Below are 17144 nucleotides of genomic sequence, written 5' to 3' on the forward strand. Positions count from 1 at the left end.
CCCCCCCTCCCCACTGCAAATCGACCTCAGCACCATGATCCAACAACAGCTTTACCATTTCAGTGCATCCCGTCCAACACGCAGCCTGTAACGCATTACCAAAGTACCCACATCGCCATTAACGTCAGCACCTTGAGCAAGCAGTATCTGCGCCACTTCAACCTGGCGCCGCCTGGCAGCGACCTGCAACGCATTTTCGAGCTGCCCAGCTTGCCTATTGACATCCGCTCCGCTCTGGATCAGCAACTCCACAATTTCCGCACACCCTCTCCTCGTCGCTATCTGCAGGGCATCAGCTTCGAAGCTGTTAGCAAGCACCATCTCGATAACTGCGGCATCATCTTGGAATTGTTCTCCGAAAACCTTCCCCAATGTCTCCCGTATATGCGGGTCGGTCTCCAGTCTCCCAATCACCTCAATGTCATTTTCCAGAAGCCCGAGGTAGGGAGTGCCATCAAGGAGCCGGTCGACAATGTCCAAGCGGGCTTTCCTTGAGATCAATAGCGGCGCCATCTTCAGATTGCGTCTCCATGCAGCCGCGCAGAGTGCATTCCCGCAGAGCCCTCCCTTTGCGTCGACGTCGGCACCACTGTCCAATAAGGACTCGACGACCACTATGTGTCCTCCTCGCACTGCTAAATGCAGCGCATTCCCGTACCTCCCGGCTGCCGCATTGACGTCGGCCCCGCGAGCGAGCAGGAATCCCACCATGGAGACATCTCCGTCCCACGCCACCGCTTACAGTGGGTTACCATGGCGCCCGTCCGGTGCGTCGATGGAAACTCCGCGTGCCAGCAGGGTTTCAACGACTTGCGTGTTGCCTGAGCGCACTGCAGTTTGTAGTGCACTGCCGTGGTAGCCACCGCTGGCATTGACATTGGCCCCGTTGGCTAATAACGCTTCGACAATGGGCATACGGCCCCCGAACCCTGCGGCCTGGAGTGCGCACCCGAAGTGTCCCCCGGTTTGGTTCACGTCAAATCCTTGCGCCAGAATTCGGTGGATGAACTCCGCATGGCCACGGCTGGATGCTGCCTGCTGATCTCTCGAGGGTCCGGTAGCCTCCTTTCGGGGTGAAAATAAGGAGTCTTGTATGGATCGACCACCACTGCACCTAATGCTTCTTGGACGGTCACGGGTCGCTCGGAAAAAGCCAGAAACTGTAGGATTTGAATGAACTTCTGCGTCGTCTGGCAGGGATGCTGACCAGAATTCGAGCGTAGTCTCGCCTAGAGAGTCGGGGGAGGAAACAAGGCATTCCTCGAGTTTTTCCAAGTCCAAACACTCTTCTAGGAACATCAAGCTGGCATGCAGCCCACCTAAACCTATTATACGAATGTTGTTAGCAAATTGGTCAGCTGAAAATGTTGCTGTTCTTGGCAATTGGAAACCGGCCATTTGTCCCCCCAGACAAGAGGGCGGAAGAATCAGCAGGTCCAGGAACCAGTCCCACATTCCGTTTGCTTTACTCACAAGGGCTTGCTCAATAATTTCAAGCACGGGTTGCTTGCTCCTTCAACTTCGAAAATTATTCTCTGCACGGGGTGTAACGCGGATGAGTGAGTGGATATCGAACTCTACAGGAGGCCCTGCAATAGGAACAAAGGCGCCATCGCGCAGCCAACTTTCAAGACCTGATTATATTGCTCTTAACGGCTAGTCGCAATCAGAAAGACATTGGCATGCTCGGGGCTCGATATGGATTTCAGCCAGTCGACTAGATCTTTCTTGGTATCGCATTCATCGAGGGCGTCTATCACGATTTGGACCCTTTCCAAATGGCTCACCATCAGCAGGAATGTTCCCAAAAGAGACTCAAGCGAGAGCTGTCGGTGGGCGTTACTGCAGGATGCAAACAGCTCACGTAGCTCTCGTTGAGAACTTTCGAAATTGAAAAATAATTGCGCGACAAGGGAGCGAACCAGCTGTTCGAGTGATTGTTTGTCAGCAGCGGCGAAGTCGAAGAAAAGAAAGAGCGTAGCGTGAGAGGAGGATTTGACGTGCTGGCTCAGATGTTGGAGGATCGTAGCACTGAGCACGGTCTTGCCGCAGCTCGAGATGCCGTGAAGCCATAGATGTCGATATGATCCCGAGCTCCATCGGATAAAAGACTTGCTGTTGAGGAACCAAGAACCCGTACCCCCCAACCACTTCTTTTGTGCCTCGTTAAAGTTGGTGGAGGGATCGGGAGGAGACAGCTATTCCATGATTTGGCTAGATTGATGATCAAAGCAAAGGCCCTTGACTAAACCTTTCGTCTCTGCGGTATCGGAACGAATGTCTGCTGTAGTCTTGGAGACTTTTCGCATGTTGGCTTGATTAGGAGTTACATCGAGGAAACCGACCCAAGGAAAACGACTCACTGTCCTTGAAAATGTCGAGCATTCTTTGTGTTTTGAAGACCTTAAGGTGGGACGTATTGAAGAGGCTCCTTTGCATATGCTGCGGCTGTTGCAGCTGCATACCGTTGCCATTGATCATTCTTATGCGAATCGGCATAATCGGATATTCCTCGGATGACCACACATGGAAAAGCGTTCATTAGCCCCGCCGCTTCCATCTCGAAACATATGCATCCCTGTCTCCCATCCTCGAGAATCTTGTCTCGATAGAAAGCATCCTTCAGAAGCGTGTATCCGGAGGCAATAGTACCATAGTGAAACTCGGGATCGGCTGAGTCCCTTGGTTCCCGGAAAACCTCCATCGTTGGATCTTGTGCTTGAAACAATCGATCGTTTTCGAACCCTTGATGCACGTAACCGTGCTTCGCCTTGGCCATTTTGGCATTCTTTTGCAACATTTCGGCTAAGATGTCAGGCACTTCCGCTGACCTCCGCTCGTGGTGGGCTTGCAACCGTGCCATGGCTTTGAGAAGAACCTCTGGAGGCATGTTCAGAAACGCTTCATTCTCTCGTCCGGTTCCAAAAGCCGTCGCTTTGAATAGATCGTACTGGATGACCCCGGCGTTATTCCCTCAAGGCTGACTGACAGCAATGTCCCCTAGTCGGATGTCGTACCCTTTCTCTGGTCGAGCAATACCCCCTCCAACTCCCACCAGAAGCCCAATTCGAACGCGGGGGAAGGAAGCAAGCATGCGTATTGCGGTCGTCGCGACAGATGTCGTGCCATAGACGCCTGATAGCAGCGATGTGATGACCACGTTATGTTCACCGACACGCTCGCCGTTTCCACCAAAAATGTGGATTTCACCCCATATTAGAGATTCGTGTCGTGGTTCTGGTGAGCGAAGTTGCATGGTGTGTCGTCCTTCTCGTCTAGCATTCCAGTTGCTGCTGCGAGCTCGAAGAGAAGTGCGGCGATTCATCCGATGGTATAAAGATCCGGGGAGTCTAATGCCACCGGTGAGGTCAATTCTAAATGTTGCAAGGGTATAGCCTTGAATACGGTAGTCCCGATCGCTTTCTTGGCAGCTCCCTAATTCTGGAACAGTGAGGTTATGTTTGATGCCGGGGTGAGGCCTATGATACAAGGTGAGGTTGATTTCAGTTACCCCTCTTGGTTAGATAATAGCGTCTAACAGCTTTGTGAAGCGATTGGATTAAAGAGAAAGCGCCGACTGGACTAGTCGAGCAAAGCGTTAGCGCCATTGGCTTTGATGTGCTTTAGCCGCCTGCGATGCAGTGGCTAGTACAGCACTTTAGCTGTCACATAAGCGCAGGAGCCTGCATGCTCAATGAATCCGGATGACTGATCGAGTCTCGACAGGCAAGTCCAGCAAGCCTTGAAGGATAGGGACAAATCCCGGTCTTCTTTTCGGGATCAAGTCTCCCTCTGAAGAACCCCGCGACTCATAGATGAGAATCCCCTGGAGATCTCCCTGAAAGTGGTGAAAGATCCCGCACTGAGGCCCACGGCCCAGGCTATATATAGAGACATTCCGTCTTTACCGAACTAGTGCATCAGATCAGTCGATGGTGTTGAGCCTCCTGCAGTAGCTTCCAGACGTACCGTACCGAATTCATCTTCAGCCCACACTGGAATAGGTTTTGTCCGTATTACCTGACAGCCAGACTCGCCATGCCTGAAGAACAAGAACCAGGGGACCGAGTCACCCGGTATGAGGATCGTGAGTGGCAAATCTGGTTCGGGTCCGGTCTAGTCTGGCTCTGCGCAGGATTGGTTTTCTGTGCAGGCCTGACGGTCTGCGGATTCATCGACTGGTTCCCGTATTGGGATCGCATCTGCGACACCAATTACTGGACCGGACTGCTCCATGGTTGGGCCTTCATCGGAACTGCGTGCTTTGCGGCGTTTGTTGGTTGGTACATTATGCAGAGCGATGATTACATTGGAGTTGTGGGGGAACATGCCGTCCAAGCTGGAAACTTTGAACCTCTACCGGGCCCGTGACTCCGCCTGTACTGTATGAAGTACGCCTTTCCCGCTGCCCCGCACGGACACCCCCGCCTTCCGCAGAGGGGTCGGTGTGGATTGTTGATTTCTTACTCCAGAATGACATAAAAGTATCAAAACAATAAAAATGACTTTTCCAGACGGTAACCATTGCTTCTCTCAAAGTATATCTCAATAGCACTATTCCCATCTTGACTGTATCAACGATATATCTATCCTTTCTAAACTCCGGCATCCCGCCTTGCAAACACCCTCCACCCCCACCACGACAAACAATAACATCACCTCCGGTCCTCTACGACATACCCTCCGCGCCCTTGACCGACTCGCTCTCATGCCAGACCATTCCTCGCACTCGATCCTCCTCCATATCTCAAAAGAATCAGGCACTGACCCCGTTTTCATCCAGAAAACACCTGAATCCTCCCCATTCTCCCACCCACAACAAGATAAACAAACTACCCCGCGCCCCCCCTCCCCCCCCCCCTCCTTCCCACGACACGACTCACACACTCATAGCCACCAACGATACCTCCCAATTCACTGCAATCCCAACGCTATCGCCTCCGACAGTGTCCCTCGCGTGCGCAAGACCTACCACGCCTCTACCCCTCTACGCATCCCTTGCCGGACCGCCCGGAAGGGAACACCTTCCCGCAGAAATCATCTGAGCCCGACTCAACGAGAGGGATCCCGCAGTGCGGCAGGCTATTCTTCCAGGTATTTAGCTCGGCGGAGGCAGCTGAAGAGACACGACAAGTCTTTGCCGCCAGGGGGGTTGAGGGTCGATTCGTTGTGGCGTGTGTGGATCTGTATTGGGATTGTCGTCGGGAGATGGGCATGGTACAGACATTAAGGGAACTACTTAAAGCCAGGAGTATGATGGAGGTGTATTGACAGATATTGAGTAAGGGTGGTGCATAATTGCTCGTGTGCTAGCTACTAAGCTGTAGTGGTCATAGCTGTCATGATGCTATGGGGTTGGTCGAAATATATATACAGGACTACAGTTTGATTTATCGGTCTTCGGCTTGGCGGACCGTACTATCGAGGGATATATATCAAGCACATGCACCTAGAACACTAACAATTTACGTGCAAGGCGCCGCGAGCAAAGAGGCAACAGCGAAAATTAGAGCCAGATATCATTCTCTCCGCCGATGTACTTCGATCAAGGCAATCGTATTAAGAGTCACTATTCACACACAAGGGGAGCGGATTGCAGAAACACAGCCTACCAGCAAGTTCATAAAGACAAAACCCTCAACACCGGTGACACAGAGCAAAGCCGCGCCGAGATGATGGCCATGCAACGTAGCAGCACTATCCCGCTGCAGCAATATCCAATCACGCCGCTTCACCGAAGAAAATGATGAGCAAGGTCCCTGGTCCCGTGACACACGCGTAACGCCGATTTTTATCCAGTTTCAGTCCAAGGTTGCTGCTCCAGAAGCCCCATATTATACATGTCCCCCACGCAAGTGCAACGAGAGATGAAGGGTATCATATGTATTTCCTCCCATCATTGGGAGGGTGGTAAATGGCAAGAAAAAGAAAAACAAAAGAAAGTGATCAGCGTTCGCCAACTTTGCCGTACTCCTGCTGCCATTTGAGAAGATGACGTGTGAGCACATCCATCATCTCGACGCTGCTCAGTTCTTTGAAGTCTTTCTCGATGGATGTGGGCCCGCTGGCTGCGTCGCTGTCCGAGGCAGTTGCACTCGCCGGGTCCAGGTCGCCCACCGCCAGTGCCAGTGCGGTTTCCAAGATGCTGCCGTTGACCCGGGCGGCCCCGTTGTTGGGAGGCGTCGTGCTCTCCCCTGCCACCGCCATTTCGACCTGCATCCGTGAGATGAACTCGAGGATTGCCATCACCCGTCTCTTCATCTCGTTCATAGTAGTGCGCTGGTTCACATACCGTGGCCGACTGGGCTTGCCGGACTCTCCACTGTGTAGGTGTATGCCATTGATCCGGGGTGAGTCGCTGCCGATATCATGCGACTGCCCGCGCCGCGGAGATCGGGTTGAGAAATTGGAATCTGTCCCATTCATATCCCGGTCCCGAGTGTATTGGTTGCGGCCCACGCGGCCACCGCGACGTGCAGGAGGACGGCCCGACTTGCGAGTGGCGGGGCGCGAAGGTGCGGGTTCCGGAGCAGGAGCAGGGGTGACCTCAGGACTAGGTGGCTTGGGCTCGGGGTCGGTCGCAACTGGCTTGATTGGAGATCCCGGAGCATTGTCGGACTCTGCGTCATCTGCTCTTATTAGTCATGTACCGGAAACATCGACGGCATAGACAACCTACCATCCTTCGGCTTATCGGATTTGGCCTTCCTGCGATCGACAGCGTCGGCCGGTTCAGACTCGGGTTCTTCCATTTCCTTGATGTCTTTATCGCGCTGTCCGCGCGAGGCAGCCCGTTGTCTTCGAGCTACATGTGCGTTTGGTTTGAATCGGGATTCATCCTCCGAGACTTGCTGTGACACCGGGTTGCTTTTGGAGACGGCGCCGGGTGAGGGTGAGCTCGTCCGTTGACGTTTAGTCGTTTGCCTTTGACTGTCTCCAGTCAGTTGACAATGCAATGGATCAGACGCCGACATGACATACGCTTCGCTATCACTGCGGCTCCTCTTCGGCCTCCGAGCAGCAAGTTCCTCGCCGGGTTTTGTTTCTTCCTTGCTCTCTTCTATTGCACGCCGCAGCTGCTCCTCCTCATCATACGCCGCATCCCGGCTGTTCATTGTGGATCGACGTTTAGGATTGGCAGCGGCATCATTCGATCGTGACTTCGTGTCTTTGTTGCGACGGGAATTATCGCGTGAGGATTCCCTTGAAGAAACGGCTGTGGAGGGAGGGGGAGGGGCAACCGGTAGGTATTGTGAAGAATATGATCTGTGTTACTGTGAGCGACGAACCCTTCTAAACTTTGAACTGAAAAATCAAGGGATTTCAGAAGCTAATGCAATGGTAACAATGATATGGTCGGTTTTGTGGGTGTCCCTAGTGTGGTCGGTGCAGCAAAAATTCACCACGGCAGCATGGAAAAAGCAGTCCCACCAGAAGGGAAGAAAGGACAAGGAGTCGATGTGCATGAAATGGCATAGTAAGGACAAAGGCGGACAACGCGAACATACCCATTTATCTCGTTGAGTATTTTGTGCAGATCCTTTCGGCACTCTTCGCAGAAATACTCGTCCGGGCTCATGGCCTCATCCATGATCCCGACACAACCACCGTGTTGCCAGACCTTGCAGGAATCACACTGAATGAACATGCTCCCAATGTCGTCCGACAACAAATCGGCAGAATCTGCGGAAAGACCTAAGACATTCTCATCTTTCAGGCCACCACGCAAACCATTGCGACCGATTGCCTCCCGACGCGAGGGAGGCAGGCCCGGGTATTCCTGCTGACCACAAAGACAGCGAGTGATCTCTTCCTCCTCATCGTCTTCTTCTTCGCCGTCTTCGTCGTCACCGTCGGCTAATTTGATCTGATCATTATCCTCCTCCCCTCGAACACGCTGGCGCTGCCGCGTCTCTCGGTAGTCGCCTTTCGAGCCAATGTCGGCGTCGTCGATCGACTGGGACCGGTTGGTCGAGGATCGCTGAGGGGAGGAGATCTTGTGGTGGGATCGTGTACTTCTTTCGCGAGTCATTGAGTTGGAGGAGCTGGAGGAGTTTGTATGTTGAAGGATGGCTGGGGAGGGTTGAGAGGTGCGAGCACGAGAGGAGCGCCGAGGCGTCATGGTGGGAGAAACAGGGTAGTGGGAGGATAAAAATAGCGGAGAACTCTGCGAGAGAACCCAGCCTTGTGTATAAGGATATAAACGAACAACGTATATAGGTAGCAGTCGAAGCACTGAGTGAAGCTGAATCCGACTGCCCGTGAACGAACAAATTGTCGCACACGGGTGGGAGAGCTGGGATTTGGAGAGCGACGTCCACGGTAGTGGTAAGGATGAGCGGAGGATGCAGAGGGCACAAAGGCCGGGTGAATCAAGGAAAGGAAGCTGACAATTGAAGACCAAAGCAGGGAATGATCCGAGAAATAGGCCTGCAAGCTCAACTTCAGGCCGAGGACTACATAGTCAGAGGGGAGGAGGGTTGAAAAGAAAAGGTGGGGAGGAGTCGGCCGAACAAAAGAGACGAGAGACGCAGAGGAGGAGGAGGAGGGAGCGAGAATGAGAGAGGGTAAAAGGACCGGCCGGAAGAGGGCGAGGAGGAGTGACGGACGGCCGCCGGAACGGGACCAAGTGCTTTCAATCCATCATTCAATTCTGCGCGCGCGGGTTCGGTTTTTGCGGTCAACGCGCATTGGTCTTAGACTCACTTTTTTTCCCCGCTCTGCCCTCTTTCTCCTCTTCGCTCTATCGCTTCCTCCTCTTCGTCACCCACCTTTGCCCATCTCCCGCGCGACTCTGGCGCGTTGTCTCCTCTGCGCGGGATCGTCATCGTCCTCCACCCAAATCCGTGATCTATTCCCAACCCCGATTACCCATTCCCAAGCCTATTCTCATCCCCGCATGATCCTCTTCTTCCCATCTGCCTTGCGCATCAGGTGCTCGCGGAGGAATGCGATGATGCCACTCATTCATGCGCCTATAAACTTCGCTTACCATCCATGAAGAGTTCCCGGCTTATCCTTTTTAGTAATGCTTTTCACGACCCTGTCTCTGTACCGTGCTCTATGAGTCGCAAAGCGTGCTACAGATACGGATTCCCTGCTCCTCGACAATAACAGGTGGGGTCAATAGTCGAGGGTGATACGTACCCTGCAATCTCCCGGCCACGCCCTTCGCGATGAGCTTTCAACCTACAGCCAAAACGGTGTCACCATGATTCTATTCTACCTCAGCTGAGATGTCAGACCATTCCCTTCGGCCAACAACCGACACGTCCCAGAGCGCAATTGCTTCGCTGCCTCCCATTCAACATGTCCCCATGCCCCGAGATTTCCCCCGAAATGTTATATCACTTGTGAGGTATAAGGGTCTCGAAGAAGACGGGCGAGGAACCCGGTGGCCTTCCTGTTTGAAGACAGGGTGATGGTGGGGCTTGTCTTGAAGCTATGGCACCGTGATTTTCCGGCTATGCTTTGTGGTCGAGATCGCTGGCTCGGTTCAGGGCTCTGATGGGCTGTAGTGGTTGTCATTAACTGTATCGCATATTTGATGAAGTTGGTGTAGTTATAAAACATAGAAGCACCCAGCGAGGTAAACTAGTAGTTGGGACCTGAGCAGGTTTGCTGGTGGGATGGACGAAGCGGCGGCGGTGACTGAGTCAGGTGAGTGAGTGCTTCCATGTTAAGTTCCTCAGGCTCCAGGCTCAGCTGGAGTGGGCCTTGACCCGAAACGGCCTAGTATCTGCTCGTATCCTCAGGCATTCACTACCCGGGTATCTGTCACAGAGGGAAAGCGTATTAACTCAACTGACTATTGGCCATTCATAATATTATCGTCGACTAACTACCACCACCACCACCCCTCCGCCATCTTTGTCCCCTATATGCCTTCCGCTTCCCCTCTTCTTCATTCCCCAAATCTATTTGCACCCCGGGTTCTCTACCCTCGCTTCCCGGCTTTCTGAGGGTCCCTCTAATTCGTTCTCTCCCATCCGTTTCCCCCCCCTGGTCCGGGGTCGGGTTGGCTTCGTTTCTCGGCCCTTCTCTACCGACCCTCGGGCTGAGTCAAAGTCTGCATGAGCGGTGCTGGTACGTGGTCTACAATGTGAGTCCCTTACTCTCCTCCGGAATCTTTTCTGGAGGTGCCCTGGCAGTTGGGATCTGGTGGAAATCTGGAATACACGCTTGGGCAGCGCTCCATCCTAGCTTTGTGTGGTTCCGTGTGCCAGCGTTCGGGAAACATGACAACTAACTGTGGGTGCCAAATCAGTGCCGATTCACAACCTCCGCGGCCCCCTTCCACCCTTCCTCCCTCCCTCCCTCCCTCCTTCAATTCTCTTTGGACTTCGGTTGGCTAGACCATAGCAACTTTCTCCGGGGCCTTTGACGGCAGGCCATCTCAACAATCACAAAAAAGGCTAGGACAAGAAGACAACGCGGACGGTATTGTTGGGGTAGGCTATCAGGCCATCGAAAAACGGTGTCGTGGCTGTGACCTTAGTTGGAGTCAGTCAAGAGTCTTGCAGAATGACTGCTACGTTGAGTATGTCTTTTACCAACGATGTCTGTTCCTCGGGGGAAGTAACGCCTGGTGTTCTCGGTGCGTACAATTAATGGAGTGGCCCACAAAGCGGGCAAGAACGAGGAGGCTTGGAGGGTCTGCTGGCTGCTTGGTTGCTGATACTGTTCACCCGCAGATGGGATGTTCAATGCGGCTCCTGATACACCGTCTCCTGTCTACCCGGATCGCTTAATACGCCCTCTTCCCAAGCGTACCCTCCGCTCTCGCCTGTCCTCCGAAGCGGCCGACTCGATCCGCTTCCCCCCAGCCCCTGCAACTCAGCTCTTCTACGGCACGTCGGTGGATAGTGCGGACTTAGTAAATGACGCGAAGGTGTACGTGCAACAGGACGACGGTCGTGACCTGAGCCCCGGGCGTGACCACCATTACGAGAACGGAGTCGAGCTGGAGAGTGGCGATGAGGACGGCCCTGTAGTTGTTCGACGAAGTGCCGGTTTTCGAGGGTCCTCCTTGTCCCCATCGGCCACCAGTCAACCGCAGTCCGTCCCCACAAACGGGGACCGGGCGCCCATCAAGTCGTCCTCGGCGGGTCCTGACGGGTACGACGCGTTTGAGAACACTAACAACAAAAAGAAACGCAAGATCCCAACCCCGGGCAGCCTTGGGAGTCATTCCACACTCTCTCCTGAACTTTCTACCATGGGTCTGGCCGCCTCGGTTCAACCCCCATCGGCCGGTGAAGCGAGCACGTACTACGGCACAGGGAGCCCGGCGTCTCCAGTCTCCAGTGGCATGTCTGGGGCCGGCAGAGGCCGTCTTGGTCGTCCACCACCACATCGCAGTGCGGGGCGTAATTCGTTTTCGCTGCATACACCGATCAGTTGGCCGCGGACGCCCAGCCGACGCGATGATCTGTTGTCCTCTCCCGGACCTGCAGGTACGTCCCCATCCGTCTCCCGGTCGACCAGACATTTGCTTATTCGCTTCCCAGGTGACTCGTCAGAAAAGCCCGATCAGGGTATTATTTCAGCAGCCATCGCCCACGCCGCCGCATCCGCATTCTCACCTCCCCCTTCCGGCTCGGGTCATATTAGCATGCTGGAGCAACAAACTCCCACGCCTACCAAGACTCAATTCACATTCACCTGCGAGTCCGACTCTTCGAAAGGAATGGCGCTGCAGCCCCCGAACACGTACCCCGCTCCTCCGCGCTCACCCTCGTCTCTCTCCGCTGCTGTCCAGAGTCAGACGGGTTTCTCCCAAGGAACACAGACGAGCCCCAACATGACCTTACAAGCCAGCCTGCCAAACCCCCAAGCTCAACCACAGCAACCCCAAGCGGGTGCGGGTCAAACTCCTCCTGGCGGCAGGAAGCCGAAGCGGCCGCCCGGCACCATGTACGTCTTGGCCGCTCGCTCACGCAAGATTCGGCAGCAGTACACAAATCTCCGGCATCCGCCGAGTCTGGAAGACATCTGGATCTGTGACTTCTGCGAGTACGAAAGTATCTTTGGACACCCCCCGGTGGCTCTCATTCGGCAATATGAGATCAAGGATCGCAAAGAGCGCAAACGCCTGGCTGAAAAGAAGCGATTGCTCGAGAAGGCCAAGACGAAGGGACGTAAGGGCAAGAAGGCGACGAAGAATGCAACCAAGCAGGCCACAGTTCCACCGACGACCTATGATCACGGGTACGACCGCGCATCTGTGGATCATTCTTCGCTGGGAGGCGGGCCTGGAACCCATGAAGATGAAGACGGGGGTCATGAGCACGACGAAGAGGCGGATTCAGGCCCACCCCCACCACCACCACCACCACTGACAGCCGCTCAGAGCGCCTTACCGCCGAGTGCTGCGCCGAAAATGCCAGCGACGGGACCCGGCGCTAGAGGGGCCCATGGAGAGACGCGGCCGCCCTGACAAAGGAGCAACGGCGCTCGGGTATACGACCAGTGAGCGGCCGTTGCCTCTGTTTGGTTTCGGTTCTTTGTGTCTTCGTGTTTGATGTTTTGCTTTCCGTTTCGCATTATTGGTAGTTAGCCCTGTTTTGATTTTATTGTTTATTTTGCATGGAATGAATCCCCGCTCTGGTTGATGAATGTCACGTCAGCGTCATGCATGGTTTCTGGTCCAGTTGGAATTATATTGAAACAGTGATGCATATTGGAAGGTAGTGGGAATGGGATGGATCTTGGGTTCCGTTGCATGGAGGAGACGATGGTTGATTGACTGTCAGTAATGGGCGATGATGGCGTATGCAGGCCTGGCATAGTTTAGTGAAGGAGGTGAGGGGCTGTCTGTGTGTATGTAGTATTGGGTGGCAGCTAGTGTTGAAAGTAGGTAGGAGGATGAATGGAGCGTCCTTCAAGGGAGGCGTTTAAACCCGGAAGATTCCATTAATCGCCAAGCGATGATCGATTGGACTCCAGCCACCGAGCGCTGCGGCGGGCGCTTCGTCCGGCACCAACCATCGGGCATTTGTGGTGGTCGTCTAAGCGCCGCTGGCGATCTGAAACGGACCTTAGGAGTGATCGGATCCTCGCAGATTCTCTTCGCGCGCGGTACGGAGTACTTGGTGGGATGCAAGGTTTCCCTGGGGTGCCTGGGAGAAGTAGTGTTTCACGCAATCCCTGAAGAAGATAAAAATAGGTGTTGGTATTGTTGATGGGATATAAAGAGGGTAGATGGTGTGTTGTTCCACCCAGCATTGTTCTTTGTGTTGTGTTCTCGTCAGTCTTTTATCTATTGATCTCCTATAACTCAGAAGTTTTATTCATTCCCTCCGCCAGTCTTTTGACTTGATTCTTCTCCTACATAAGAAGTTCAGTGTTATTTCCTCTACGTTCTCCAGCATACATTGCATACATACATTTGACAGTTACAGAGGCATCGCATCTTGCATCTTTCCTTCTGTCCTTCCTTCCTCAGTCTTCTTTCTCCGACTTATTTCAACTCTTTCCTACATCTTGATAGATCTGCTTGAAGCATCATACACACACATACACACCACATACACACGGGTTCACGAACGAAACGACAAACGAACGAAGTTGTACTGCGCCGGCGCATACAACACCACGATCACCACCACAACACAACTACCACACCCCTCATCTCCCAACAAAAAGAAGCAGAGAGCAAGATGTGGTTCCTCCTCCTCCGCATCTTCAAACTGGGCTTCAGCGCCGCAAAGAAACACAAAGCCTCCAAAAACGCCCCCCTCGACCCCTCAGGCTATCCCATGTCCGCCCCAGGCACAACCACAACCACCATCTCCACAAACAACAACAGCTATCCCCCGCGCAGCCAAGCAAAACACTACCTAGAACTCTTCACGCACCTCCTGCAACTCGCCTTCGGGCTCACTGTCCTAGCGCTCTACGGCCACCACATCCACACCCTGCACAAAGCGCAGCACTCCGCGCCGCCGAAATTCATCTACGCGATCGTCGCGGCCCTGCTCGGCTGCTGCACCGCGCTGGTCTACCTCGTGCTCATGCAGTATGTGCTGAAGACCCGGGTGCCGGTTGCGCGGCGCGAGCGCTGGCAGCTGCCGATGTTTGTGTGGGAGGTTGTGCTTTGTGTTGTTTGGTTGACGCTGTTTGGGATCTTTGGGGCGGAGTTTTTGTCGAAGGGGGATAGTGAGGATGGGGAGGTGGTGAGGATGCGGAGGGCGGTTTGGGTTGATTTGGTGAATCTGGGGCTTTGGGTTTTTACGGCCTCTTGGAAGGGATTCCGGTGGTATTCTAATTTGAATAGGGCTGGTGGGGGTCAGGAGGATCAGGGTGGGGAGAAGGAGGTTGAGTCTGTTTGATTTCTCTTTTTTGAGGATTGGGGGTTGAGGTTCCGGGGAGCTGAAGGGAGAGGGGTCTTGGGTTCTTCCCAGTGTTAACTAAGATTGAATTGGGCCAGGAAGCTGAAAGAAAGGGGGGTCCGGGGGTTCTCCCCCGGGATGCTTTAATTGGGAGGGGTTTTGTTATGAGATGTATGGGAGGGTTTGGATGGGGTATGTTGATGGGAGGGAGAGGTTGGAGGCAAGGAGGGAATGGTTCTTGGTTCTATGGGTGTTTTTTGTGGTCAGGGCTGGTGCTGGTTACTGGCTGGAATGGGTTGGTAGGTTATGGTTATGGTTATGGTTATGGATATGAACGATACAAAGGCTTAATGGTGGATTATGGTATTTCGGTTATCTCAAAGCAAGCAAAAGCGTGTATCTTTTCGATTATCCCCGTACACCTAGTCGTCTCTCGTTACGTCGTAAACCTTCAAAGATTGTGTCTAGTGATCCCACTGGCGATGCTGATAGCCCTGGCCCAGAAGGTGCCCCTGCCGACTCTGCTCCATCAGCCTGCTCAACCCACTGCGGCTAGGCGGCAAAGAGAACGGGGTCAGCACAGACGGCCCTTCGTCTTCGTCCGCACTGTCGTCCTGCAAATTACCGTTCACAGAAATGTCATCCTCAGACACGGTCTCTACAGTGACACCAGAGCTCGTAGCCGTAAAAGCATTACCGTGCAAGATTTTGATTTGATGAGATGGGCTCGCGTTGCTGGCCGTGCCGCTGGAGTCTGGTTTTAGTGAGCCCGCTGACTGAGACCCAAAGCTGGCGCTGAGAGACGACGCAAGGAAATGCTCCTGACGAACACTGTCCGTGAACCGTTGGCGAAAGTCCTTGTCAACCAGTTTCGGCGGAGGTGGCTGGTAGTTCTTGGCTTCCAGGTGTCGGTAATCATAGCGCCGAATAGCACAGGGCACGAAGAAGTTGGGCTTTGGGGTGGGCGGCTTGGCCAGGAAGTCGCCCCCGGGATGCTTCTGCGGTGGCGGTGACGGCACTCTAGGGTTATTCTCCATATTCAACAGCTCCCCCAGGTCTTCGACGAATGTGGCGGGCAGACTGCCGCATCTGGGCTGATCGCCTTGATGAATTGCAGCACCAGGTGTCTCCGACTGGGTTTCGACTTCGTTGGACAGGCCTTGGCTGGTATCCTCAGGGGATATAGCAACCTCTTGAAAAGTTATCAGACCCGTACTCTAGACTGGCGTGTTACTGCCTACCTTCCACAGTCTCGGACACCTTGATCTCACTCTGCTTGAGTTGGATCTGAGAAGATTCAAAAGTTAGTGCAGCAGACTCTGGCGTGACAGAGCTACTAGTGATTCTAGACAACGGCTGTGAAGATTCACGGTGCACGGCCTTCCGAGATTCGGCAGGTTGCACGATAGATGGAACAGAGTCATGCTGCGGGGTCAAGATTTCAGTCGAAACACCACTAGTGGCAGAGGAGTGTTTTGAGGATCTGCGAGATGTAGTTGCAGGCTTGGGTTGAACCGGTTCTGCAGCCAGTAGAACTGGGTCCAACGGTGGACTCTCCTCGAAAACTGAACTGCTGGTGGTACCGGACGACTGCTGAGATGATTTACGTCGCATGAGAACCGGTCGAGTTTCCGGATAGTCGGTCATCAATGGAGCAGGGTCCTGAGCCGAGTGCTGGGATGACTTGCGACGCATGATGACTGGTCGACGCTTGGCACCTCTGGCCTTGGCTGTCACCGCGAAGGTTTTCTTCTGCGGGACTCTGGAGGCAGGCTCTGGCACAATCAATGGAGTTGGGGGGATGGGCGTGGGTGTGTTGGAAGGTTTGCGAGTCGTGCTTTGACCGTCCGGGGCCGTCAGTAAGATGCGCGTGGTTTTGTGGTTCTCTCCGTGAGAGTGACTGCTACTGGGCTTCTTCAGAATCGGGGGCAGTGGTTTGCCGCTGCCACTGCTCGGCTTGCGTGGTTTGTTCGCCTGGGCTGCTCGCTTCTGGGCCTACGGAGATTAGATCCGGGGACATGAGTAAAACCATTGTCGAGAATCATACCTTGTGTAGCTCCACTAGGGAGATGGAACGCTGGTCTGAGATTCTGGAGAACAGGTCGGCCAGCGTGGATCCAGTCAATGAGTCCAGCAGATGCCGATTACCCCAGATCCTCCAGAAGAAGTTCTCCAGTCGATATCCTTTGTCGTCATTATGCACCGACGGGTTGGCGCTATAGACTAAGGATACCACCGAACAGCGTAAGTCACATCCACAGGTTGTGAGGGAAGGTGCGACCAGGCTCACCTTTCCACAACCGCGCAACATCCGCAACCTCCACTGCATCAGTCCCGGTCAGATCGGCCGACACCTCTTTGGTCACTGTCGACAGCAAGCCTGAAGGAAGACGCTCCATGCTTTTCATTGTTCCAGCTGATGGATGGATTCAACAACAACGATAGCAACAACGACAACAGCAAGAAGAAGGAAAGCAGACAAGCTACATGGTCAGCATGGGGTGGAGGGAAAGTGAGTGAGTGAGAAGTGATGGTGTCAGTGTTGCGTGTGGCGGTGAATTGGGGAAGGGAAGGGAATCCGGGGAGCCTGAGACTACCAGGTGAGTAAGGTAAGAATGCATTCAATGAATGGTCGGAACACTTTCCAGTCGGTGGAGACCCTAGGAGAAGAAAGGGAAAGGCTGCGACGGATCAGCTGCAAGGGCCGGCCACACGAAACCCCGGAGATCTTCAGTCTGCAGCCTTAAAGGGGAGATGATGAAGTAGACGGATAGTCAAGAGATGGAGAGACGAAGAGGGAAACAATGGCGG

At 53.9% G+C, this 17144-nt stretch overlaps 7 protein-coding genes across 7 annotated transcripts; 3 read left to right on the plus strand and 4 right to left on the minus strand.

Annotated features, from left to right (window-relative positions):
- Positions 1-51: 51 nt before the first annotated feature.
- BO97DRAFT_424315 (ankyrin repeat domain-containing protein) lies at positions 52-711 on the minus strand (the record flags this gene model as incomplete). The annotated part of the gene is made up of 1 exon (XM_025696963.1): positions 52-711. One exon carries the CDS (start codon positions 709-711, stop codon positions 52-54), a length of 660 nt encoding a protein of 219 aa, XP_025551833.1.
- Positions 712-738: 27 nt separating this feature from the next.
- On the minus strand, positions 739-3256 carry BO97DRAFT_424316 (uncharacterized protein; the record flags this gene model as incomplete). Its single annotated transcript, XM_025696964.1, has 4 exons — positions 739-1325; positions 1655-2115; positions 2466-2880; positions 2986-3256. The coding sequence occupies 4 exons, from the start codon at positions 3254-3256 to the stop codon at positions 739-741; spliced, it is 1734 nt and encodes a 577-aa protein (XP_025551834.1).
- A 748-nt stretch (positions 3257-4004) lies between these two features.
- BO97DRAFT_442919 (uncharacterized protein) lies at positions 4005-4371 on the plus strand (the record flags this gene model as incomplete). Its single annotated transcript, XM_025698314.1, has 1 exon — positions 4005-4371. The coding sequence occupies exon 1, from the start codon at positions 4039-4041 to the stop codon at positions 4369-4371; it is 333 nt and encodes a 110-aa protein (XP_025551835.1). The 5' UTR covers positions 4005-4038.
- A 1475-nt stretch (positions 4372-5846) lies between these two features.
- On the minus strand, positions 5847-8339 carry BO97DRAFT_52158 (putative transcriptional regulator (Cti6)). The gene is made up of 4 exons (XM_025700879.1): positions 7509-8339; positions 6982-7266; positions 6680-6930; positions 5847-6620 (listed from the first exon to the last, which is right to left on the minus strand). Exons 1-4 carry the CDS (start codon positions 8120-8122, stop codon positions 5947-5949), a joined length of 1824 nt encoding a protein of 607 aa, XP_025551836.1. The 5' UTR covers positions 8123-8339; the 3' UTR covers positions 5847-5946.
- Positions 8340-10524: 2185 nt separating this feature from the next.
- BO97DRAFT_424319 (uncharacterized protein) lies at positions 10525-12439 on the plus strand (the record flags this gene model as incomplete). The annotated part of the gene is made up of 3 exons (XM_025696965.1): positions 10525-10597; positions 10695-11456; positions 11511-12439. The coding sequence occupies 3 exons, from the start codon at positions 10525-10527 to the stop codon at positions 12437-12439; spliced, it is 1764 nt and encodes a 587-aa protein (XP_025551837.1).
- Positions 12440-13444: 1005 nt separating this feature from the next.
- On the plus strand, positions 13445-14417 carry BO97DRAFT_52063 (MARVEL domain-containing protein). Its single transcript, XM_025700878.1, has one exon. It carries the CDS (start codon positions 13662-13664, stop codon positions 14331-14333), a length of 672 nt encoding a protein of 223 aa, XP_025551838.1. The 5' UTR covers positions 13445-13661; the 3' UTR covers positions 14334-14417.
- Positions 14418-14732: 315 nt separating this feature from the next.
- Positions 14733-16888, minus strand: BO97DRAFT_52061 (uncharacterized protein). The gene is made up of 3 exons (XM_025700877.1): positions 16381-16888; positions 15575-16328; positions 14733-15525 (listed from the first exon to the last, which is right to left on the minus strand). Exons 1-3 carry the CDS (start codon positions 16660-16662, stop codon positions 14798-14800), a joined length of 1764 nt encoding a protein of 587 aa, XP_025551839.1. The 5' UTR covers positions 16663-16888; the 3' UTR covers positions 14733-14797.
- Between the last annotated feature and the right edge of the window lie 256 nt (positions 16889-17144).

The sequence above is a fragment of the Aspergillus homomorphus genome, assembly GCF_003184865.1.
Source record: "Aspergillus homomorphus CBS 101889 unplaced genomic scaffold BO97scaffold_16, whole genome shotgun sequence".
NCBI classification, from domain to species: domain Eukaryota; kingdom Fungi; phylum Ascomycota; class Eurotiomycetes; order Eurotiales; family Aspergillaceae; genus Aspergillus; species Aspergillus homomorphus.